Source organism: Lemur catta, chromosome 2, assembly GCF_020740605.2.
Source record: "Lemur catta isolate mLemCat1 chromosome 2, mLemCat1.pri, whole genome shotgun sequence".
Lineage (NCBI taxonomy): Eukaryota > Metazoa > Chordata > Mammalia > Primates > Lemuridae > Lemur > Lemur catta.
The window spans coordinates 46215083-46240289 of NC_059129.1; the positions used below are offsets into that span (position 1 = coordinate 46215083).

The 25207-nt window shown below is 59.0% G+C and overlaps 3 protein-coding genes across 5 annotated transcripts in view; 2 read left to right on the top strand and 1 right to left on the bottom strand.

Annotated features, from left to right (window-relative positions):
• The window catches only part of RAB44 (RAB44, member RAS oncogene family), a 30236-nt gene extending 19493 nt beyond the window's left edge, over window positions 1-10743 (top strand). The window contains exons 9-15 of the mRNA XM_045543618.1: window positions 327-1807; window positions 5162-5243; window positions 6074-6188; window positions 7205-7306; window positions 8858-8934; window positions 10102-10210; window positions 10560-10743. Coding sequence (XP_045399574.1) covers window positions 327-1807; window positions 5162-5243; window positions 6074-6188; window positions 7205-7306; window positions 8858-8934; window positions 10102-10192 — 1948 coding nt within the window. The 3' untranslated portion in view covers window positions 10193-10210; window positions 10560-10743. The remainder of the gene's footprint in view (window positions 1-326; window positions 1808-5161; window positions 5244-6073; window positions 6189-7204; window positions 7307-8857; window positions 8935-10101; window positions 10211-10559) is intronic.
• A 3341-nt stretch (window positions 10744-14084) lies between these two features.
• LOC123632081 (nociceptin receptor-like) lies at window positions 14085-15131 on the top strand. Its single transcript, XM_045542203.1, has one exon. It carries the CDS (start codon window positions 14085-14087, stop codon window positions 15129-15131), a length of 1047 nt encoding a protein of 348 aa, XP_045398159.1.
• A 2599-nt stretch (window positions 15132-17730) lies between these two features.
• The window catches only part of CPNE5 (copine 5), an 86980-nt gene continuing 79503 nt past the window's right edge, over window positions 17731-25207 (bottom strand). For 2 of the 3 annotated variants that reach the window (XM_045543621.1, XM_045543620.1), the window contains 7 exons: window positions 24739-24785; window positions 22959-23140; window positions 22038-22165; window positions 21743-21845; window positions 20931-20988; window positions 20388-20461; window positions 17731-19241 (listed from right to left, as the gene is read on the bottom strand). In XM_045543621.1, coding sequence (XP_045399577.1) covers window positions 19023-19241; window positions 20388-20461; window positions 20931-20988; window positions 21743-21845; window positions 22038-22165; window positions 22959-23140; window positions 24739-24785 — 811 coding nt within the window. In that variant the 3' untranslated portion in view covers window positions 17731-19022. Of the gene's footprint in view, window positions 19242-19795; window positions 20462-20930; window positions 20989-21742; window positions 21846-22037; window positions 22166-22958; window positions 23141-24738; window positions 24786-25207 lie in introns of those variants that run through there. The other variant, XM_045543619.1, reaches the window with a different exon arrangement.

Genomic DNA, 25207 nt, shown 5'->3' on the forward strand with positions numbered 1-25207 from the left:
CACGAGTACACACATGCACGCAGGGCCTAGTGCAGTGTGCATCCCTGGCAGGCGCTCACTCTACTTGTTACAGCTCAGAGGAGTGGGATGGGCCAGAAGGCTCAAGGAAGGCTTCCTGGAGGAGGTGAGGCTTCAGGTGGGCCTTGAGGATGAGCAGGATTGGGTGAGGGGGAGCAGTGGGGTGCGTGCGCCAGGTGAGAGGACTGCCCGAGCAAGGTCTGGGAGGAGGGCCAGCTGCAGGCAAGCAGTGGATGGTGGGGCATACGGGCGGGACGGGTGTGACACCCCTACCTGCCCCTCCCCTGACTTCCCTGCTTCCTTTCTAGTGTCTCCAGAGCAGGCGAACCGGCCCCAGACCTTCAGGCCATGTCCCCTGAGGAGGTTCCCCTGCCCAGGCTGTTTGGGGACCACGAGGACTGGGGCCAGCTCCTGAGCAGCTTCCACAGTCCCCCACACGGAGCCCTGCAGCTGTCCTGGAGCCCGCCCCCCACCCCGAGAGCCGCCCCAGGCCCCCAGACAGCCCGTGTGGTCAGGCAGATCTCCATCTCGGAGCCGCACACCTTGCTGTTTGGTCAGGAGCCATCTTCAGATCTGGGTGGGGCTCCAAGGAGCCCCTCTGGGGTGCCTTCCAGCACCACGGATGGGAAAGGAGTGGACCCAGAAGGACCGGTCATCAACCTGGAGCAGCCTGCAGAGGACTCTCACAGCCCAGACCCCGGCAAGGAGCCAGGGCCCAGACCCGAGGGCCGCTTCCGCCGGGGTCTCCCGGGAGCTCCGGCAGGGGCGTCAGGAAGCCTGGTGGCAGCTGCGCTGAAAGTGCTCGTTCCTTTGGAAGATGAGCCCCCTCCCCATGCGGACTCTCCCCTTCCCCAGGCCCGAGCTGGGCCCAGCACACAGTTCCAGGCCTCAGACGCAGACGACAAGGGCCCCGGGCCTGGGCCTGTCCCAGCCAAGCTGCCCAGGCAGACAGAGGCCCTCCATCACCACCTGCCTGCCCCCAGCTCTGAGCCACAACCCGGGGCCCTGGGAGCCACAGCCCTCACACTGGAGCCAGCTGGGCCCTCCCGGGGCCTGGAGTCTGCGGGTCAGGCCCCCACAGAGGGGCTGGAGCGGGGCAAGCCGGGCCCCGCTGTGCAGGAGGTCCATCCTGAGGGGCTGAGAGAAGCCCCTGGCCAGGTCCTTGGGCCAGGTGGGCTGCCTGCCCGCCCCGACCACAGCCTGCACCAGAAACCCAAGGCCGAGGAAGGAAAACGAGCGGATGGAGGTGGGCCAGACCTCGGTTCAGAGCTGTCAGCTGAGGCTCGTGGCCTGGAAACTGGACATTCAGAGCTGCCCCAGCCAGATGCACTGCCTGTTCCTCTCCTGTCTGGCACGCCACAGGCTCGGGCAGAACCAGAAGCCTCTGCTCCTGGGAAACCATCACCTCCAAGGGGCTCTCCTCCCCTCTCCCCCATGGGGGCTCCGCCTGGCGCTGGAGCAGGACCCCAGGAGCCCACACAGGCCCCCCCTACTGTGGATGAGCTGGAAGCCCAAGCCAGGCCCCCACCCATGGCTGCTCACATGGAACAACAAGGCCCTCCGCAATCCAGGGAGCCAAGGGCAGAAAGCGAGCCTGTAGATCCTGGGACAGGCTCCAGGGAGGCTGGGCTGACCCCTTCCCTGGAGGACCCCATGGCCAGCAAGCCTCAGGCTGACCCTGATTACCTCTTCCATGTCATCTTCCTGGGAGACTCCAACGTGGGCAAGACATCTTTCCTGCACCTGCTACACCAAAACTCCTTTGCCACTGGGCTGACAGCCACCGTGGGTAAGGTCCCCGCTGGGGAGGGCCGCAGGGAGCAAGGGGAGACCCGGGGCCAGGGCCAACAAGCCGGAGCAGGCCCAGAGCAAGCCACCCCTGAGGAAGCTGCAGGTCCTGCCTGGGCCATGGGCCCTGCATTAGACATCATTTTATATGGGCATAATCTTACTATTTCACTAATCGTCTCTAATTACAGGTAATTTGCTTTTTCTGCATTGATCTGATTAGCTTATAATGTGCCTCATCAACAAAGCACCCTGCAATTTAGGTGCCAGTGCTAGTTGATGGTGAAAACAAGCAAGTCTCCACCCACGCGGCCGTGGGCAGGCCACTGCAGGGTCCCTAGGCTGGATTTGCCCATGACTAGCTCCAGGCCGGGCGGCCATGCTCTGGCCGGAAGTCACCTTGGGCAAGTTGAATATTTTCCACAGAATGTGTCTGTAGAGTGTGGTAAGTTAGGAAAGCAGGTGCCTGAGTTCAAATCCCAGCTCTGCCACTTGTTAGGTGTATGAGCTTGGGCAAATCATTTGACCCCTCTGAGTCCCCAAATCCTCATTTGCATAAGGACAACAGCAGTGCCAACTTCCTAGAGTGGCTGTCAGGATTAGTTGAGTTAATGCACGTCAAGCTCTTAGAGTAATATCTGGCACCTAGTGAGTACTCGATAAATAGAAGTTGTTACTGTTGTTTTTATTATAAGTAAATGTTTGATAATGTCTAACTCAGGGGCTCCTGCAAGCGATGGCCTAAAGCAGAAAGCCTCCCCTTCCTAAGCGCATCTGGATCATGGGGCACGGAACTTCGTGTAGAGCTACAGAGAAGCAGGCTGAGGGAAAGGAGGGTAGACCCACGTAGGGGCAAAGATGCAGTGACACATGTCTTTGTGTCAGGCCAGGGTACCTGCTGACGGCGGACTAGTGGCCAAATGTCAGCTCTCACATGAGAGAGGCCCAGGACAGAATCTCAAACTTTTCTCTGCCCAAGAATCCTCACCTGGGGAGCTAGTTAGAAATGCAGTGACCTCTGGGGGGGACAGCCCATGGCAGGCCTGGCCCCATGTTGAATGTGGCCACAGGGTCTACAAGGCCACCGTTTCTGATTGCCTACAACGCACCAGGCACCTTCCGTACATGCCGTGTTCCTTACCGCAGCCCTCCTCATAACTGAGCCTCCCCCCTTATTATGCAGCAAGAAGGTCCCACAACATTGAGAAAAACACAGGTTGCATAAAAACAAAACAAAACAAAACCCCCCCAGCAGGGCCAGCCCGCATGCATTGCTAGCCAGCAGAGAATACCTGACTGAGATCAGGTGCACGATCCCATTCTGTCCCAGTCCCAGCTGCAGTGTACTGTCCCCTGGTGGCTGTCATCCATTCTGGCTTAAATATCACAGGGTAGCTTCATGGGCCAATAGTTCCCCACCCAGTGTTACCCTCCCCCCGTTTCCACCCCCTCTCTCGGAGCAGTAAGAACCATAGCCCACCTGCATTTTAGGACAGGGCCAGGTAGAGAACCGGAGCCCATGGAGTTATATGTGAATGTGCATTTTCCAGATCTACTCCCGTTTTACAGACGAGAAAAGCAGAAAATTGAAGACCTGGTTAAGTTTCTTGCCCTAGCTGGGCTCCAAAGTTCATACTCAGGGCTACCTGCCTTCAAAGCCCATCCCCCCATATCAGAAGCTCTACCCTCTTTTGAGTTCACCATTGCCCTCTCCCTGGAGCTGCTAGTTTAAAATAGCAGATTCCTTAGCCGGGCGTGGTGGTGTGCACCTGTAGTCCCAGCTACTCGGGAGGCTGAGGCAGGAGGATCACTTGAGCCCAGGACTTTGAGGCTGCAGTGAGCTATGATGACACCACTGCACTCCAGCCTGGGCAACAGAGCGAGACCCTGTCTCTAAATGAATGAATGAATAAGTAGATAAATAAAACAACAGATTCCCTGAGAAAGAGAAAACATATTCCTAACAGTTTATGTGGTTAAGTTGTAACACATTTGGGGGAGGGCGTGGGGACTCGTGGGTGGATGGACGAGGGGTGGGCGGGGTGAGAAGATGGCAGTGGGAGGAGTTATCAGATGCGAGGAAGAACTGTTAGAGCTGTTTAGGAGACTACACGCAGGCATTTAAGCAGAGGATGGATATTTATCACATGGAGGTTGGATCAGATGACCTCAGATGTCCCTGCAGACCTGGGGCTTCTTATGACCCTCAGGAAAAAGGGCAGTAAAACCAAGTGGATGCTACGGACAAATTCTGCTTGCTGAGGTCAGGCCTCCAGAGGCTGCCACTTCTCCCAGCTTCCTTGTGGAGGGTTTTGGGGGAGGGAAGGGAGGGGAGTCTGTGGTTTCAGCCACCACCAGGGGGCAGCAGCAGGTGCTTATGGGGGTCCCCATAAGAGACCTTGAGCTGAGTCTCCGCGGGCTTAGCCCCGAGCCTGGCACTGCTCATATATATTAGGAGATTCATCTTTTGCCGGTTGGCCTGGGGCCTGCAGCGGGCCTGCAGTTCAGGACTCCATTAGGAAAGAGGGTGGGGATGGGGACAGCAGCCCTCCCCATCCTTCCTGCCCCGCCCCATGCCACCTGGTTTCCTCAGAAAGTGGGGGTTGGCAGGAAGGTGCAGCCAAAGATTCCAAACCTCCCTGGCGTTTCCCTGTGTTCCCAGGGACAGAAAGGGTCTGTCCACAGGTCATGAGCACAGGGAAGGGTGGGGCTGTGAAATGTGAGGGGTGGGGTTCAGGGACAGGAGAAATCACCATGATAATGAAAATTACCGCTTCTCCAGCACCCTCCAGAAACCAGGCTGAACCTTAGATATAAGTCATTTAATCCTCCTAACCACCCTGCCGTGTGGGTCTCCTTAAATTCCACCTTGCCGGTGAGAAAGGGAGGCTCAGAGCGGGGAAGCGGCTTGCCCGAGGTTATGCAACCGTGTAGAGACTGGCCATCCCCGCAGCCAGCGCTCCTTCTGCCCTCTGGGCTGCCTGTCTACCCTCCCGTCTAGCTGAGGGGGGAAGAGGCATGCAAGAATTAGGGACTGAAACAAGTCTATAAAAATAAAATAATGAGACTTGTTTTCTGGGTGGCCTGAGGAATAAACATTGCTGTGCGGTTGGATAGACAGGGTGCCTTGTGTTGGCACAGCCTCACGGTGCGGCTGGGTGGTCTGCGAAGGCTTCTCAGAGGACGGGGACCCTTGACTATGGGTGAGATTTGGAGAGCTGAGGGGAAGCCCCGCAGCCTGAGGCTCCGTCCCATGGCGGCTGGTGCTGGGGACAGGTGTATGCCAGGCAGGCCTCAGCTAGAAGTCCTGGACGGTGACTTGAAAGTAGGCCTTCACCCCTTCTGTGTGTCCTAGGAGTGGATTTTCGGGTCAAAACCCTGCTGGTGGACAACAAGTGCTTTGCACTGCAGCTCTGGGACACGGCTGGCCAGGAGAGGTAACGGGCACCGTCTGTGTCGATTGTGTCAAGGACCGGGGTGAGCCCAGGGGTGTAGAGGGGTGGGGGCAGCCCTGGCAACACGGGCAAGAGGCCGCCCGTGCAAATGAGCCGACTCCCCCTAAGGAGTCGGGAGGCCGGGCACGGGGAGACGGCCCAGCCCGGGTGGTGGCGACACAGCCGCGGACCCAGGGGCCCCTCAGGCTGGCCGGGCATATGTTAAGGCCACCCCAGCATGGCCCTCGAGGGATAGCCACCCAACACCTGTCCTTCTGAAAACATCATAAAGCCACGAAAAATACTGAGGACTCTCTCTGTTTACTAATCGGGAAATATCTCCAGGATGTTAACTGGAAAAACGAAGGGCAGAATACTGAGTATTGATGAGTACAAGGAATGTTTTACACTGTGTTTGTATAAAGCAGGGGAGGAAGATGTGTTTGCGTATGTGTGTATATATAAAATATAATGAGAACGGTTACACGGCTGGGTACTGTCTGGACAGCCCTCGTGTGTATGTATATGCATGAAATTGTTCTGGAAAAATACTTAAGAAACTGGTAGCCCTGGATGCCTCTGGGGAGGGGGACCAAGTGGCTGCAGGATGGGGCAGGGGGAGGGAGACTTTTCACCGAGCATCCTTTGGTCCTTTTTGCGATTTGAGCCGTGAGAACTGTCGCCTCGGCAACAGTGACCACGCTGTGGGCAGGAAGGCATGTGCGCCCTCTGTGGGAAGCCGCGGGACATGCAGACGGACTGGCTGGGGCTTAGCGAGGCCGGGGCCTGGGGCCAGGCTGCCTGGCGTGGCCTCACGCAGACTCTCTGGGCAGATACCACAGCGTGACACAGCAGCTGCTCCGCAAGGCCGATGGGGTGGTGCTCATGTACGACGTCACCTCCCAGGAGAGCTTTGTCCACGTGCGCTACTGGCTGAGCTGTCTCCAGGTGAGCAGATGGCCGCTGGGGTGGGCCCCAGTTTTTGGAGTCAAGAGGGGGCTTGTATCCTGCCAACTCCCCCTTTTCTCCCAGGATTACAAATGACACAACAGAACCTATGGGTGACACCACCCACTGAAGTCATGTGGTTGGATGAGCTGGGAGCACAGTAGTACAAAGAAACCTCAACCACATGGTACAGCCTTCAAACCAAACTGCTTCCTTTATCCTGTGAACATTTCTTTCCTACATACAGCAGCTCTTCCTATACCTGAGGATAATGCAGGTCTAGTGCCACCGCAGGTGATAATTCCTCTGTTCTTTCCCTCACATACTCACTCAATACGTATCAGGCCCAGTGTGTACTAGCACAGCAGAGGGGTATGAAGTTAGTCATGTTGGCTTCTTTCCAGAAGTTTCTAGTCTAGTTGAAGAGATGCAAAAGAAGCAAGGTAGGATAATGTCTTGAGGAGGAGAGCTGGGCCCTGGGGTCTGGCAGGACCTGGGGTTGAATCCCACTATCCCACCCCAACTCTTTGGACAAGTGACTTAACCTCTCTGAACTTCAATTTCCTGACTTCTCTCACAGAGGAGTTGTGAGGGCTAATTGATATAATTACTTTCAGCACAGCACCTGTTGTATAGCAAACGGTAATCAGAAGCTGTTATTATTATTATTATTCATGAAACGCTTAGGAAACGTGCCAAGGCAGTGTGTATAATCAAACACAGGACTGTTCAACACACACAGGAAAAGAGGGGCATGGGCAGGAGCAATCCAGGCAGGCTTCCTAGGGGAAGGGCCGTTGAGGCTGGCCTTGAATAGTAGGTGAGATGTTTACAGGCAGAAGAGGGGCAGGCTCGCTGCAGATGGGGGAAGTGTCCAGGTGAGAAGGATGTGGAGTGCGTGTGACCCAGGAAGGGCACCTGTGCAGGGCAACTGTCAGCTTCTAGGAGAGGAGGCCAAATCTGCCCAGGGCCTGGCGCACGGGGGATGTGGCTAAGAGAACATGTTCTGTGTGCAGGACGCAGGTTCAGACGGGGTGGTCATCCTTCTCCTGGGGAACAAGACGGACCGTGAGGAGGAGCGGCAAGTGCCCACCGAAGCTGGGCAGCAGCTGGCCCAGGTAAGCACCAGGCACAACCGTCTCCCAGCCTGCACCGGGCAGACGCCTCCCTGGCAGGGAGTGAACGGGGGTCTCCCTGGAGTGGGCGACTGAGAAGGATGCATGGCGCATTCCTGCCCCTGCCCTAGCCAGAGGCCTGGCCAGAGTGGACGGCGGCCTGGCTGCCCCTGCCGCCCACCCCCGGTTCAACCGCACGCAAACGCGACGCTGCGACGGCGGGCAGGCCACTGAGCCTCACTGTGGAGTTAGCGAACTCCCACACGGTGTCCCAACCTACAGAAAAAACATCTACCGAGTAAAAAAGGGTTTTAAATAGCTTCACTTAAAATTCCCAATCAAATCTTAATTTTATCTCTGGTCTCTAATTAACATGTTCCCTTCTAATTTATTCTGTCTTAAGACTCAAACTCTTCCTTGGGAAGATGACATCAAAAGCGCCACTGCCAGACAGTGGAGACCACTGATTTATGAATGGTCCTTAACCACACTCTGGAAAATCTGGAGAGTAATAAAAAAGGGGGGAAATCACTCTTCACCCCACCCCTTACCCAATCCCTCGTGGCATCTCCGTGTTGTGTTTCCTTCCTGTTTCTCCTCTCGTTTCTCAGAATCATGAGGTCATCGTTGCGGCTCCTGGTTGGGGAGAATTTTTTTTTTCTGAAAAGTAGTAGCTCATCCCTTTGCTATAGTCATTCTCCTCCAGCAATTCTTCCTAGGGGAACAATCAGAAGCAATAGTCCCTAAAGGAATACCTAGTGGATACCCATGTATCTTGTATGATCAGACATGTTTATATGAGGCTGTTTTTACAGTATAATTTACTAGAGCAAACATTTGGCAGCAGTTGGTGGTTAAGTTGTGGAGGTTCATATGAGAGGCCAGTATTTGCTGTGAAGAATCCTGTTCTGGAAAGATATTTAAGGGTGTGGGGGAAACGCTTACGATATGATGTGGAATCGGAAGAGCAGCTGTGAATCTGGTTGTAGGTGGGTTGAAGCACATGCAATTGCCAGGGTTCGGCCGGGGCCCCCAAACCAGCAGTTCCGTAGGGTCTGACCTAACAGTACAGAGATGCTCAGCACCCCCACCCCCTGCTCGGTAACAGGGGTATATAAAACAGAATGGGAATGTATACCCAAACACTAACGTCAGTGGTTTGTATTTTGTACTTACACTTTTTTATGTTGTATCTTCCGTTATTTCCCCCAATGAAATATTTTTGAAATCCAAAAACATAAGTCACATTTATAAAATGTTCCCAGAGGCATTTCTCCAAGTTGGGGTGCAGGCTATCCACGTCACTCTGAAGGCAGTGAACGTCTCTGGGGTGTGTCCTCGACTCCTTGGCCAGCCAGGGTGGAGGGACCATGAGCAGAGGGCCCAGCTGGGGGCCACGGGCCACACTGAGCTGGGGCTGCCTCGCCCATGGTGGGGGCCTTAGGGAAGCACTGGGCAGGACTCTGATGGCCAGGACTTTGGTGGCGGGGACTACACCTGGCCTCTCAGTGGTCTCCCCCAAGGCACACATGCCCCTCCCTGTCTGACCTGCAGGAGTTGGGGATCTCCTTTGGGGAGTGCAGTGCTGCCTTGGGTCACAACATCTTGGAGCCCATGGTGAACTTGGCCCGGTGAGTGCTGCCCCACCCCACCCCTCACCACCCAGAATCCTCTGGAACAGTCTCCAGCCCCACTCCTGACTCCTGTGTGGGAAGGGAAGGCCCATTCTGAGAAAAGGGGTCAAGGAAGCACCTGGTTTCCCAGCAGGGAGAGAGAGAGCACTGCACTGAGAGTCTCCTGACTCCAGCCTCACCATCCCCATTAGCTGTATCCCTCCCCAGACGTGCTTTCCCCTCTCTGAGCCTCAGTTTTCTCATCTGTAAAGTGGACTGGGAAAGGGAGTGTCTGTCTCCTACTTCCAACCTTCCATGGATTTAGAATAAGATCCAGATGCCTGTACCCTCTCTAGTGCCATCTCCCCTGCGCCCTGTCCCCACACGCACCGAGCTGCAGCCACTCAGGGACGCCCTCCCTGACCACCCCCCCCTCCATCCCATTTTAGATCACAGCTCTGTTTGTGTCCTTCGCTGTCAAATTGACATTTGTCGATTCTTGACACGTTGTAATTACGTATGCATTTGTCTGTTTCCTTGTTGTCTAGGAGGACAGGGCCATGTCTGTTTTGTCAGCCCCTCCCTCCATACCTAGGGCCTGGCACATACCAGGTGCTCAATAAATGAATAAAATGAGTAAGGGGTGAGGGTGCCAGATCAGATGAGCTCCATCTGCACGTGGTAAATACCCTGTGAATACATGAATGGGCCTCTTTTACTTCCCAGTCCCCGAGCTCCCTCCCAACCCTGCACCTTGGCCCTCTGCCCAGAACGCACCCCACTTTCTGCCAGCAAACCCTGTCCACGGCTCAGGTCTTGGCTCAGACACTACCTCCTTCCCCCCTGAATCCCCCAGGACCTGGCGTGAGGCCCTCTGTGTGCTCCCCCGATCCGGTGTCATTCCTGGGTTGCAGGTGTCCCTCCCTCACTACTCAAGGCAGGGAATGTTGGCTTCTTTGTAATCAGAGCCCCTCACACGGTGCCTGGCACACGGCAGGGCTGAAAGAGTGCCAGAAAGAGTCAGAAGGCCGAAGTCTCTGCGGCTCCCCTGTGGGGGGGAGCGGGGGGGGCAGCCTGGTGGGGGGGTCGGAGTGCAGCCTCCCAGCCCCCCAGCTGCACCCACGGGCCCCTCCATGCTGCTCCTGGGAGGTGAGAGAGGACTGATGCCTGCGCATCCCCACGCAGGTCACTCCAGACGCAAGAGGACAGCCTGAAGGGCTCGCTGGTGGAGGTGGCCCCCAAAAGGCCACCGAAGAGAGCCGGCTGCTGTTCCTGACCGCCCGTCCTGTCCGGGGTAGGACGGCCAACCCCCCCCCCTTGGCTCCCCCTCCCTCAGCTCCCGTCCTGCCTCACAGGACGCAGCAACGATGGAGAGGACCAGCTTGGAAGTTCAGGAACGTTCTCTTCAAACCAGAACTTGGTTTCCAGGGCGGAGGCCCTCTGCCCTCCAGAGAAGGACTTCGCTGTGTAAATAAGGCTTGGGGCTGGGGTGTTCTTTACAACTCTTTAAAGAAAAAAAGAGTCTAGAAAACCAGCTTGATGAAAATACACCAAAATATCGGCTACATATCTGTGGGTGATAAAATTATAGGGTGATTGTGAGGGGGTGTTATTTTCTTCTTTATACATATTTGTATTTTCAGATTTTCTACAATGACTGGATATTCTACAAATGATCAGAAAAAAAAAAAAGATTGAGAAGGAGGACAGAAGCTTTTCCAGGCGCTTGCTTTGGTGCCGCTTCCTAATTGGTACAACCTGTTAATGACAAACGACTCCGTTTATTAAAGCAGTTCCGATGCTCTCTGCCCGGCAGAGCGCTGCTGACTTGTTGCACTCATTGTTGCTATGGTATCTGCAAACGCGGAATCCGATGCCTGGGGACAAGCAACGTTCTGATATGTGCCCCGATGCCCTCAGGTCTCCCTGAGCCCCAACCTCACTCCCTTTGCCCGTTATCCACCTCCAGGGGGTCACATTTGGAAGCTCCGCCCCCTGCCCAAGTGCCAGTGTCCCCAGGGGCAGCACTTTGACCTGAGGTGTCAGCCCCTGGATGCATGTGAGGCGCAGCTGGGGTGTGGCTGGTGTGGCCCGGGGAGCAGTGGGGAACCCGGATTCGGACTCACTGACAGGCTTCCCTTTGGAGCTCTTGCAGGAGTTTCCAGCGCCCCACAACAGTGGGCTCCTGAAAGGTGGCTGCACCTTATAACCCAGGGCCGGAGCTCCTAGTGCCCTCAGGGAGCTTGCTCTGGAAGTCTCGGAGAGACAGCCTCTCTCCTGTTGGCCTGTCCCCTATTGTCTGTGTTTGTGGCAAATGCGCATCACATCCTGCCATCACCACCAACTGAATGTCTGATGCGCACCGGGCACAGAGTTTGAGACTTTGTAACCATTCAGGCACCGGGGGATTCCCTGGCTGACTCAGAGGAGACTTCAGTTTCACAGAGAGACAAGCAAAGACAGGTCCAGGGACAGCGTTACAGACAGAGGATGACGCAGAAAGAGGAGAGCAGGCGGTGGAGGGCAGAGCCCTGTTCCCACCGGTTTAAGCGAAGTCTTAGCTCCCGGCCCCCATCCCTCTCTCGGTTCTACGAGGGGTGTCTCAGGCGCAGTGAGCTCCCTGTCCCCTGAGGCACACAGCCGGAGCCAGGTGACACTTGGCAGGAGGTGAGGCCGAGAAGATTCTAGCATCAGAAGCCAGCAAAGGTTGGGTTAGATGCCTTGAAGGGAGCCCACGCGCCCTCCGGGCCATATGTGGACGAGTCCTGTGATCCGGCCAGTTGATTCTCCCGCTGGGCCTCGCACTGGTTCTTTCCTACCCCAGTGTCCTCTCCCTTCTCTTCTCCCCAGCCCGCAAGCCCCGCGTGCACGGACGGGAGCGAGTGACGCTGGCCCTGGCTGAGGGTGGGGCAGGTCCTGCAGTTGCTAATGGCTCTCTCTGGGGTCCAGGGCCCTGGCAGGCACTGACATCTCTGTCCTGTGGGCCAGGGAGTTAATGAGGCAGGGAGGCAGGTGTGAGTCCTGAGGGAGCCAGCTGAGCAGACAGAGCCCCTATCCTTTGGGGGGCCCAGTGCAGGAGTGGTCCCCAGGCCTGCCCCTCCCATCTCACTCTGCTCTGGCCTCAGGCAGCTCAGGAGCCCTAGAGGTGGGTGCTGGAAGAGACTGCCCAGAACCCTCTGTTGCCTTCCTCTGGCTGGACCCACCTTCTGGGCAGGGTCCGGCTGCACAGGGGCCACCAGACTTCCCCAGTGCCAAAGGGCTCCCAAGTCGGCAAGCAGGACCCAGGAACCTCAGAGCAGCACGAGGTGGGTAAGGACAACAGCAGGAGGGACTCAAGGTAGACTTCAGAGTGAACTTTCAGGCAAGTGGCAAGTTCTCACAGCATGTCAGCCAAGGGGGCCTCTGGCTACAACTTAGCTTGAGGCTGATTAAGAAAAGGAAGGTGGGACTGGGCTGATGGGGCTCCTGGTGTGGACTGAGACAGGGAGGGTGGGGACAGAATGGAGGTGCGGCAGGAGCTCCAGGAGAAGAGAGCTTTTTGGAACTGAGGGTGAGGGGGGCAGGACGAGAGCCATCCTCTACGCAGCGCCTGCGACGGGCCAGGCACTGTTGTGAGCACTTGACTCATTTTACCTCATTTAATCCTCACGTCAACACCGTCAACACCGTGCGACTGGGCATGTCATTATCCCAATTTGACAGACGAGGAGAGTGACACATAGGGAGGTTGAGTAACCCGTGCACAGTCACACAGCTAGTAAGTGTGGAGCTGGCTTTAAACCCGCTCCAGTTCCCGCAAGCTCAACCCGTAGGTTATGGAACGTCTCACAGAAGATGAGGGTGCTCGGGTGGAGCGGGGGCCAGTCCCGCGAGCCTTTGCCCGGCCCCAGCTCCTCTCCAGTGACAGTCCAGGACACGGCGGGGGTGGTCAGGAACAAGAGATGAAAAGGCAAGGACAGATGGCAGGAAAGTGGCTGGACTGCCACATTCATCCAGGGCAGTTGGGGTATTTGGGCAGGTCCTGCATTTCCTCCTTCCCCTGCGGTCCCTGGAACCAGAGTCTGGGCCCCCGGAGGGGTGTTGGCATCAGAACTCACAGAGGTCCCCCCACTCTCTGCTCAGCTGCCTTCAGGTGCGTTGCTGCCCTGGGGCCTCAGAGACCAAGCTTGTCCCCCAGGCAGGGGCTCTGCAGGAGGGGCTCAGGGACTCCTCCAAACCTGCCTTTGAACGGCAAGAGAAGGGTCTTTCCCAAGCCCCCTGTGTGGGAAAAAAGGGGAGGAAACTCCAGTCGGGACACCTCTGGGCTGCCTTGTGGGCTGCCGGGTCCCCAGTGCCTGGCGCAGAGAAACGCTTAGGAAATGCTACCACGTTAGGGGACAAGCTAAGGCACAGGGTCCTTGCCAGAGTCCTCCTGAGTGTGGGTAGGGCTGCAGGACAGACAGGGGCAAGGAGGAAGGTCTGAAAGGTGGGAGCAGGCTCCCCTCACCTTGCCAGGGACTCGCACAGCACGACCCAGAGGGCAGGGGTTCCCACGCTGGTCTGCCCTGAGAATCAGCTGGGACCTTTCAAAAATGCCAAATCCCGGACCCGCTAAATCATACTTCTGGGGCTTCTGTATTTTTGAAGCTCCCCAGGTGATCCCAATGCGAAGACAAGCTTGGAACCACTGGTCAGGGCTTTTAATACTTTTTCAAAGCCCTTTCGTATTCTCTTTCTCATTTTAACTGGGAATAAAATTAAATCTGCCTATTTCACAGACGTGTGCGTGTGTGTGTGTGTGTGTGTGTGTATGTGTGTGTGTATGTGTGTGTGTGTGTGTGTGTGTGTGTGTGTAATCTTTATCAGGTTATAAAGGCGAGTTGTATTCCCGGCAGAAATTTTAGAAATAAAGATATCATAAAGCAGAACTGAGGTAGAGAAACATTAAGTAACTCTCCGAAGGTCCCAGAGCTACCGAGTGGCAGAGTCAGGACTTGAACCCAGGGCACTGGTGGAGCCCATCCCACCAGGCAGTCCTGGGGTCTGGGGGGGCTGATGTGTGCCCAGGGCAGGCGCACGTCCGGGCCACTGTACGCGGGGGGCTGTGAAAGGAGGGGGCCCAACAGGGGCAGGGCAGGTGGCCTTTGGGGCTGTTTTCTACGCGGTCCCTGTGTGTCTGCCGCAGGAGAATGGAGCCCAACGCCACGTTCACTGCCCGCCTCACCGCCACACCTGAGCGACTGCTCCGACTCATCTTTGCCGGGTTCTGCGGTGCCATCCTGCTGGCGGGGCTGCTGGCCAACGGGCTCATGCTGCTGGTGGTGGGCCGGGGCGCAGGCGCCCCCTGCCCGCTCCTCGCCCTGACCCACAGCCTCATGGTGAACATCTCGCTGTCCGACCTGCTGTTCCTGGCCTGCGTGGTGCCCGTGCAGCTGCTGCGCTTCCTGCAGCGCGACTGGTGGCTGGGCCCCGCCGTCTGCACCACCAGCCAGGCCGCCAGCACGGCCACCATGTTCTGCACCTTCTACAGCATGGTGGCCACCGCTCTTCTGCGCCATGTGGCCGTAGCCCGGCCTGACGTGGCCTTACCAGCTGGCCGAAGCACCCGCTTGCTGCTCTGTGGGGCCATGTGGGTCCTGGGCCTCACTGCGTCCCTGCCCAACTGGCTGTTCCAGCGGGTGGCAGTGGAGGAGGAGACAGCGGGGGCCCCCACGGCCCGGGCCTGCCTCTTGCTCCTGAGCCCCGCTCGGACCTCTGGCTACTTCACCTTGCTGGGAGCCCTGGCCTTCCTGCCCTGCCTGCTGGGGCTGGGCTGCTCTTTCAGCCACATGCGCTGGCTCCTGTGGGCGCGGCCCCGAGGGCCCGCGGGGGAGAGCACCCAGGAGCACCAAGAGAACACAGGGCTCATCCTCGTGGTGCTGCTGGTTTTCGTGCTGATGTGGGGCCCCTGCTCTGTGCTGGGCTACGTGGCGGCCATGGGCCTCCTGCCCGCCACACCAGAGGCTTTTGTGGCCTCCAGCCTCTGCACCATCCTGGCCTACTCCAATTGTGCTGTCAGCCCCATCCTCTGCTTCTACCTCTCCCGCCCCTTCCGGGCAGGACTCAGGGACCTCTTCTGTAGGCTGCTGACTGCCAGGCGTCCCAGAGGTGTGGGAGGGGCAGCCATGGGGCTGGAAAGAGTCCAGCCTGGCCAGGAGAGGGCCCCGGGGGGCCCGTGGGGCCCGGTGGGGGTCTGAGAGGCCAGGGTGATGGAAGGGCTGAGTTTCCAGGGAGATGGAAAGACCTTTGGTGGCTTTAGAGCCCACCCCCTCTATTTTACCCATGGGGACACTGAGACCCCCAGAGGGCAGAAAGCGAAGGTCCCATGGCAATCACACAGCTCAGAAAGAGCTCACATCTGCAGATAAGCGGGCCCACCCCCACTCCACCCTGAGGGCCAGAGACCTACAGGCCCACAACTACTTTCTAGTTGTGCGATCTCAAGCAAAGCCCTTAACCTCTCTGTGCCTCAGTTTTCTCGTCTGGAAAGTGGGACAATGATTATACGCACCTTCTTCACACGGATGTCAAGAAGATGAATTCACTAAACATATGTAGGGTGCTTGGAAGAGTGGTGCTTAGTACGTAGATACGCATGTTGGTCATAGCTACTGTTATCATTTTTATTAATTCAGGGGTATCTGAGGTGAGTGGACGAGAGGGTGGCAGAGGCGCTTCCCAAGGCAGAGAAGTAGGTGGAGGAATGATGTGGGGGCTGCAGCCTGAGGTCCTTAATTCTGAAGGCCAGAGCTGGGGGCACAGCTGCAGCCTGGGTGGGGGCTGAGAGCCTCTCCCTTCAGCACCTCTCCCTTCTCTGCCCGCCCTCTGCAGCTCTGTCCCGCACAGCCCTGGGCCCAAGATGGGAACAAAAATAAAAAGTCAGCCGTGGAGCCATGAGTCTGTGCCTGGGAATGGCTGAACATCCTCCCTTCTTCCCCGCGGTGTCTCCTCCCGAGGTGGCTGGAGCAGGGATCTCTTTTAGGGCCTTTTCCTTCCCTCTGGACCCCAAGCCGAGGTCTCCATCAACGTGGAACCTTCCCACCCTCTGGCGTCCCTGGAGCAGGCCTCAGTCTTCTGTGTTGGCCTGGAAACCAGGGACACTGTCTCTGCTGAAGTCCCCAAGGCAGCCTGTTCTGCTTGGTTATGGCGTTACCAGCTAAACACACCGTGCGCACACACCGCGCGCACACACACATCCTGACTCCGTGGTAAAAAGCTTGGGAAACATTGTGTTGGACCAAGTAAACTGGCATCTTTGCTGTAGGACTTATCAGAGCCTTGAAAATCCTAAAGACCATCTAGACTGTCTGAGAGGGGCTCACGGCAGGCAGTTTCCCAAACTCCATGCCAGGGAGCCAGCGTCCTGCGGAACACACCTTGGGAAGGAACCCCGGAGAGAAGCTGCAGTGTCAGGCACAACAGACGCCCTCGGCACCCTGTCCCGTCCCGGGCAGCAGCTCTGAGCCTCGATTTGTCTGCCAGGCAGGCGTCTCCTCCCAACACGTTCCCACGGCGCCCACCGGGAGGCCAAACGGCTGCTGGTTATGGGAACTTCCCTTCTCCCGAGCTGAACCCCACCCTGTTGCCGCTGAAAGCATATCGGGATGCAAGTCAGAGGGGCATCTAATTATAGGGACAGCCATGAATCAGCTCTAATTTACTATAAAATTGTAAGAAGTAAACAAGTCCCAAACTTTGGTATAATTAGTACTGAATTCCTTGTGATGTGCAGGTTGGGAATGGCTGCCTGGAGGGCTAATCTGAGAGCAAACTTGCCTGGAAAAGGGACTAGTCCCCTTTTGCTGTGATCCTGGGCCCTGATGGCCACAGGGATTTATATGTGAAGAGGGACAAGGGGAGGAAAACGGTGTTTCCTGGGCACCTAATGTACAGTGGGTCCTGGGCACGTGTCACAACATCCTGTGCACATATCTACCTGTCACTGTGGCCACACGATAGTCCTGCAAGGGAGGAGCCATGGCCCCGTTGCACCAGGGGTAGTGACTTGTCATGGGCTCGTCATCCATGCGGGGCCAGGAGTCCCATTTGGTGCCCACGGCCTCCGGCCCCTCCTGTCGGCTTGGCATCAGTACCCACGACTGTAGCACTTCCTCGCTCCCTTCCTCGGTGCGTGAGCCTCCAACACCTGGGCGGGGCCCGGCACTAATATTCAGTGAGTACCTGATGTGAGACGAGTGAATGAGTGATCACAGGCCCTGAAGTGACCCTGTCACTCTCTCACTTCCTGTTGCGCTCAGGGTAAAGGCCAAAGGCCTCAGCACAGACTGTAAGGCCCTGTGCATTCTGGCTTCTTCACCCCGCAGCCCTCTGCTGCACGGCCCCTTCCTAGCTCAGCTGCGGCCTCCCTGCGCCCCTGCAAACGCCCAAACCCGCCCCACCTCAGCGCTCTTCCCGCTCCTTGGAGCCCCCCCATATCAGCGTGGCCCCTGGTCTCGTTTCCTCGGGGCCCTCCTCCCTGCCACCTCCTCAGGGAGGCCCTCCCTGACCCTCACCCAGGATATCACCCGTCGCTGTCCACCCTCATCGTCTCTCCTGTCTCACCGTGCCTGGAATGACGGGATTACCCTGTCTGTCCCTAGCCCACGTGCGCGTTCGCGGCAGACCCGCGCGGAGACAGCGGCGTCCCCCGTGCCCGGCAGAGCCTGGCGCGTGGCGCGTGCTCAGTAAATCCCTGCCGAACACGGGAATCGAAGGAGGAGAGAGAAGAGGCCCTGGGCTCTGCCAAACAGCAACATCTGCGCTGTATTTTTCGGCGGGGAAGGAAAACCAAGGGACTTTACTAAAAGAACCAGATTTACTTCAGATTAAGGCAGATTCCACACAGAGATTGTCGCAGAGACGGGCACGGGACCAGACGCCGTAGAAACACCACCATCATGCGTGACGCAGGGAAGCGGGGCCGGGCGGCAGACGCGGCGGGGCCTGTCTCCACCCGGGCACGCGGGACCGGCGGGCTGGGGAGCCCCATGCACACGAGGGACTGGCATGCGTGACCTGCCGGGTGGGCCCAGCGCGAGCGCCCCTTTGCCTCCCCGCCCACGGCAGGGGCAAGAGCTCGGCTCCGACGCCAAGCCCGAGGAGGAAGGACCGGGCTGTGTCTGGGGCGGTGGGATGAGACAGGGTGACCCTAGAGCCAAGACGGCCTGGGGTGAAAGGTCACATTTGTTGGGAGTGGTCGGGGGAACTGGGCGCGGGATGTACGGACCCTCAGGACGTCGGAGAGGAAGGAAGCCGGGACAGTCCGGCCAACCCTCTCACCAGACCTGTGGGGACTGAGGCCCCAAAGCAGCAGGGCCGTGCATGGGTTCCCACAGCAGGCAGAGGTGGAGGCAAGAGAGTGGGCACGCGGGCACCGGGGCAGGGCTGCTCCTTGCCCGGGCCTCCAGTGGGGGGGCACCAAGGGCCCTGGCAGCCTCTGGAGGGAGAGGGGGTGCCCGGAGCTAGGCGTGAACTGTGGCAGTGCCTGCGGGTCTGCGTGTCTAGAACCGATGCCACCCTGGGCTTGAGAGGCACCGGGAAGGACTCGGTGCTGAAAACCCCCATTTCAGGCCCATCCTGTGGCCCAGGGTCACTGTCACAGCCCCCCACGGCTGTCACTGCATACAGCGTCCCTGGGACAGGTCACCAGAAACAGGGCACAGGATAGTTAATGGGGTGGGGGCCAGGAGTAGACACCACTGGGGGATGGGGGAGGGGCTGGAGGAGGCCAAGCCCAGGCTTCAGGGACAGGTGTGCAATGTAGAGACGCCTGGCGGGGTGGGGGACCCCAGGGCCCCGATTGTTGTTCACGCCTCTCTGGCCGGGCTAGAGCCAGGTGTGGGGGAAGAACAGAAGAGCTGGGATCCAGACCCTGTGCCCCCTCCACTATCTGTACCCCCCAACTCCCTGGGTTTGGGCAGTAAGTGGGGCCAGGAAATTGAACAGGGGTCTGCAGTGGTCCCCTGCCGGCCTCCCAGGGACACAGTGCCCCAAAGTCCAGGCGGGCCGTCTGGGGGGAGTCTGGGGACTCTGCCTACCATTCTACGGCCTCCCCCAGGCCCCAGCCAGCTGCCTGCTGTGGAGCAGGTTCAGATGTGCGTGTGCAGCGGGGAGGCAGGGGGCGTGCGGGCTGGGGACTGCGGGGGTGACTGTGCTGGTGCCGCGGGCGGGGGCCGCGGACGGATGCCCTGTGCCTTCATGTAGGACACCAGCTGGTCGGGGATCTCGGCCAGCACGTCCCGGGCCAGGCGGGCCATGCTCAGCACGTGGTTGCCTGTGCGGTCCACGTAGTCCCGGAAGGGCACAAACTGGCGAGTGAGAAGGCAGGGTCAGGCGGGAAGGCAGCGTCGGGCAGTGCCTCCCCCTGGACCCCAGCCCCCCAGATCTCCAGGCCTGGGGTCATGTCCCCACCCCACCCTGAGCCTCTGCTCACTTTACTTAATCCCCCCTTGGTGAATTCCCTGACTGTGTCATAGTCACTATTCTTTCATTCATTCAACGAACAGTTACTGAGCACATTCCACGCCACGACACACCACGGAACAAGATTCCCTGATCTCTGAAGTCTCAGCGGCACGCAGGGCACTCAGCAGGTGCTCAGGGAACACTGATCGAATCCCCTGACTTGGCACGTGCCCTCCCCTCTCCGCAGAGCCCTCTCTGTCTCTGGCCTCTCTTTTCCCCTTGTCTCTCTGGAGCTAATCTGGCAACACCCAAAGCCAGGCCCCCCTGGCCTCCTCACTGCTGCCGCCGGACCCGGATCAGCGTGGGGTTGGCCTCGCCTCCCAGACTACCCTCACTCTGGTTGCCAGCCCCCATCTTTGGCGTCCAACCTGGGATACTCTTTTTTAAACCAAGAGGGTATGGGGAATGTCAGTTTTTTATTCCCCGTGTCCTAAGCTCTAGGGGTCCCGTCTGCAGGAGATTCGCCGAGGGATGTGCTTGCTGAGGGGGTATCTGCCTGGTTGGCTGGGAATTCCCTGAGGACGAAGACCTTTCTGCTCATCATTTTGCATCCTACGTGGGACCTAAGACATTGATTCAGTTAACCGAGGGACCCCTGCTCTTGGAGAGAGCTGCTGCCCTAAAGAAACCCCCTCCACCTTCAAGGGGTTTGACAGCTCACTGCAAAGGCTGCCAGGCAGAAAACAACAGAAAGTGCAAGACCACAGAGGCCTTGGGGCTCAGGGAGGGCTGGCAGAGTGTTCTGGGTCATGTTCGGGGCACCAACGTTAGGACTGAGTCTGGGACGTGGCAAGGAGGGGTCCAGCCCAGAGAGAAGTGTGGCCTGAGGACTGAGTCCTGTTCCCCTCTGCGGTGGCCAGGCCACTCTGGGGCTTCCAGTGCCTCCCTGCAGGGCCCTTCTCCAGGGAAGCCCCCAGAGGGGGCGAGAGGTCAGCCTGGCTAGACGGACTCTTGAATTTCCCATGCAGCAGGCGGGGCCTGGGCGTCACCTGGACGATGTCCCGTTCAGCCAGCTTCCCCCGGGAGGAGATCCGCACGTCGTCACCGTCCAGCTCCACCATGGCTGTGTGGGGAGGAGCAGCAGGGGGGGAGGGGACTAGTGGTGGACAGCCTGGCCTGGCAGGGCTTGTCCTCCAATCCCAGCCCAATCCAGGGCAGAGACCACTGGCCCACAGCCCCATGTTGGAGATGAGGAAACTGAGGCCGGGAGACAGGAGGAGCCCAACCATGTGCAGTGCTCCAGCTCCCCGACCCTGCCCAGGCCCCAGGGCTGGGGGACAAAGGCTGACTCAGGCCTCCTCCCCACAGCCCTGGGGCGTGGGCGTGGGCCAAACCCTGACCTGACACACCCCTCCCTGCACAAACAAACACACCCTCCCGCCCTGCACACTCACCCAGACAGTCCCACACGCCCAGGCGTGAGCGCTTGCTCTTTTGGGAAAGGTCCTCTCCAGGGGCCTGGAGCCTCTGGGGAAGCACTGGGTGGGGGTGGGGGATCGGGACAGAGAGTGGGGGGCGGCAGCGGGACTCACCGTCGAACTCTGCCTGGCCCACGCCGACGATGATGATGGACATGGGCAGTTTGGCAGCCTGGGAGACAGCAGGGCAGGGGGGGAGGGTTGGACCCAAGGAGCGGCCAGGTGAAAGAAAGGAGAGGTCACAGGTCAAAACGAGAGAGGTGGGGACAGGGAAGAAACGGGGGAGGGAACACGGAGAGACAGAGAAACACAGGAAAGGGGTAGGGGAGGGAGGGGGTTGGAGAGAAAGACCCAGGGATGCCAAGGTGGGGCCCGGAAGGGGAGAGGGAAAGAGGCAGAGGGGCAGTGGGTCACAGGTCTGCTCCTGCGAGCCACCCCGACCCCTCCTCTGCCACTGGGCCTCTACCACGTGGGGCCCTCTTTTATGTGGTTCTGAGGACGGGCCAGCGTGGCTGCGGCTGGGCGCCTTTCACCCGGAGAGCGGGCAGGTGAGCCATGTCCCCGGGCTTCCCCGCTCCGGGCCGCCCACCTCCTCTACCTGGCTCTGGCGCAGCAGTCCTAGGGACAGCTGGGGACGGAGCCACGGGAGTCTGGAAGGGGTGCACCACCCACTGTGGCAGAGAGGTGGGCACGGAGCTTGCCGGCCAGATCCCGTCCACCCCGGCCCTCCCGCAGGTCCCAGGAGACTCCAGGCAGAAGCCAGGAGCAGGACGAGGGCAGCAGGTCCCAGGAGGGGGGCGGGGGGGGGGGAGGAGAAGCCACCCCCCAATCCACCCCCCAGCGTATCCCTAAAGTGGGAGGCAGAGACCCCTCAAACCACGCCCCGGCCACACCCCTCCCCCCCAGCCCCCGGCGTCCTCGCTCACGTTGACGATGGCCTCCTTGGTCTGCGCCATGTCCGAGATGACGCCGTCCGTGATGATGAGCAGCACCGAGTACTGGGAGCCGTCCTGCACGGCCGCCGCGTTCCTGGGGGGCGCAGGCTGAGTCTGCGGGGGCTCTGGGCACGCCCCCAACAAGGGCCCTGAACACTACGGGGGGGTCTCTGGGGGAGGGTCTCTTCAGGGTCAGGGCTCCCTGGAGAGCAGGTCCACGGGAAGAGGCCGGCGTGGACACAGCCCTGGGAGCTGCTGGGAGGGAGTCCAGGGGCCCCGCGCTCACCTGGCCACGTGGGTGACCACGGGGGCGAAGTTGGTGGGGCCGTAGAGCTGCACGGTGCGCAGGCTGCGGTGGTACGCCTCCAGGATGCCGTCGATGCCGCAGCACGAGGGGTTCTCCTGGTTGCCGTTCTGGGGGCACAGAGGGGGAGGAGGCGGTGGGTGATGTTCCGGAACAGAGCCGGGTGGGGAGGCCTGCAGCCCGGGGTGGCAGGGCAGGGGAGGGCTCCCCGGGCCCACCTGAAGGGCAGTGCCTGCTTCCGGGGAGCAGGTCCAAGCCCCTCTTTGCCCTACTCCCTGCTCAGAAAGGCCCCTGAAAGCCACCACGCCCTAAAACGACTGCTGGGTCTGAGCAACTCAGGCAGGACTTGCAGCTGATCCGTCCTCATGTGTCCTGTGCCCAGACACAGCAGGGACCATCTGCTGTGACTCAGTGTCTCCAGCTCACGTGAACGGGGGAGGGGGCCTGAGCAGTTATCTCCCCAGGGCCGGGACCCCCAGATGATGCCACAGCCTACATCACCCCAGGGAGCCCACCGCATCCCATCTCAGTACCACCTTGGGAGCTCCTGGAATGACCTGCGGTTGCTCGTACCCAACCCACACCCCCTGATCCTCTTTCCTGGGGCCCGGGGCCTGGCTCAGCCACCGCTGCCCTCCACCTGCCCCTGCGTCTTGTCAGGAACAAGGAGGCCAGAGCCAGCTGTGGGCGGCTTCAGACCTGGAGGGGAGGGGTTTGTGAGCAGGGTGCGGAGTGGGTTTCTGGAGGCCTCACTGTGCGCTGCAGGTGGTCTACCCCACAGGGGCTGCGCTTTACGTCCCTAAGCTCAGAGGATGGGAAATCCTCCCCCGCACGGCTCCCGAGCCTGTCCCCCTACCCCAGCCTGACCAGCCCTCAGCCCTTGCTCCCACCAGCAGGTCCTACCAGCGGGAACTCATGGGACACCCGGCCATCTGGGGGCAGCTTGGCCCCGAAGCCAAGGGCAGGGAACATCTTGTCGCTGTCGTAGTGCTGGATGATCTCCCCGACGGCAGTCAGTGCCAGCGCGTAGGCGTTCAGCTGGTAGGGGCTCATGTAGTGCAGGGACGTGGACTGCGAGGGGTTTCCTGCGACACAGGACGTGGGAATATTTGCCGGCCTGGACCCTCCAAGCACTCCAGGCTCAGAATGCAGAAGTGGGCGTCTGAGAGCACCCCTAGCTTTTATTTACCCTGGACTCCTCTTTCTTGCCCCACATTCCCCCCTTTAGCAGATCCTGGCTGCTGAGCCTTCAGAGCAGATCCAGAAGGCCACCTCCCCCGAGCCTCCTCGGTGCCACCTCCCTCTTGCTTTAGGGTTGGCGCAGCCTTCTACCTGCTCTCCCTGCACCCGCCGCCCACACCCGGCACGCCAGCCAGAGAGCTGGCAAACCTGCCAGGCCGACCGGGCCCCTCCTCTGCTTTAGTCACCAATGCTCCCATCTCACCCAGGACAAACCCCAAAGTCCTTACAGGAGCCCCCAAGGCCCTGCAGGATCTGGCCCCAGTCACCTCTCATCTCCTCCCATCCTCCCTGTCACTCCCTCAGTCCCCGCCTCACGCTGTTCCTGCCTCGGGACCTTGGCAACGGCTGTTCCCTCTGCCTGGGACACTTTTCCGCAGATGAGGTCTTTGCTCAAGGGTCATCTTCTCACTGTGGTCTTCCCCAAGCAGCCCATTGAAAGTTGCAGCCTCCCCAGTCCTCCCCATCCCTCTTCCTGCCTTGATTTTCCCTCAGAGCCCTTGTCACCACTAACATAGTCCATATTTACTTATTTGTTCACTAATAAGAGGCAGTTGGGCAAACTGCCAAGGTACCAAACTTGTCTCTATGTCCTGCTGGCTGTGGGATCTTGCATACGTTCCTTAACCTCTCGGCCTCAGCCTCCTCATCTGTAAAATGGGAGTAATGGTAGTTCCCACCTCATAGGATTGATGTGAGGATTAAGCAGGTGTTATTATTATAACTACCATTATTGTTATTGTTACTAAGGTCCCTCCCAGCTCTGACAGCCCAACACAATACGATGCTGGGCCCTGCAGCCGTAAAAGGGGTTGCTGACACAGCTGAGCAGCCCAAGGCCTGGGCATTGCCAATTGGCGCAAAAATGAGCACTTAGCACCCTACGTGGGGGCCAGAAGCCAAGGAAGGTGGTGGTGCTTCCAACCCTGCGTAGTTTGGCGTCGTGATCACTCCTGGAGACTTGGCCCCAGCCTGACTCTGGGGGGAGGGAAGGAAGCCAGGGCAGCCCCAGCAAGGCGAGGACGGGGTCCCCGGCCTGGGTCCTGTGTCCCTGAGGACTAGAGAGCTCAGTCTTGGCTCTAGCTCTCCCCTCTAGCCTAGGGGCTGGACTGCGAAGACGAGGTGGGATTTGATCCTGGTGGGAAACATCTCTTATCCAGGGCTTTGCACAGGCGGGAGCGCACACTGTCCCAACCCCCCGGGGAGACTGGGTGCTCCTCCAGGGCAAGGCTGTGTTCAGGGCATACAGTCCCAGAGCCCAGAGTTGTTAGGGTCGGGGTCCCACCCGGGATACCGTTGCCACCTTGGTTGTATCTTGGGTCCTCCAGGCCTAGGTGCTGCCTCTTCAGTGAGGAAGAGGCCAGAGTCCGAGGGACATGGCTCCCAGCCAGGGCCCACCACACAGCCCTTAAAAACCCTCCCCTCCCCCCGGCCCACCACTCACCGTTGGAGGCAGTGAAATCAATGGCCACGGTGAAGTTGATCTGGGTCCTGGAAGGGGGAGAACAGAAGGAGAGTCACCCGGAGAGCGGCAGGGCTGGGGGAGGCTGCACAGCGCTGGGCAGGGAGGGAGAAACCTGACTGCCACCCTGGTCCCCTGCCCTTCCAGTTCTGGGACACTGGGATCCTATCCCCAGCTGTGCCCTCCTCCAAAGGACTGTTATGAGCATCACAGGAGTTAGGCAGTGGGAAAGCCCTTTAGGATGAATTCGTTGTGCGTGGGCCCGGGGCTATGACTGTGTATTTCCTCCCCAAACCCTGTCCCCTGGGCCCACCCGCATGTGCTGGGGGAGTTTGGGTCCCATTGGATTTCTGGGTCAAATTTGGAGTCAGATTCAGGGTTAAAACTTATTGACAAAACAGAGAGTCAAACAGACATTACGCATCTCCTGAGGAAAGAACAAAACACCACC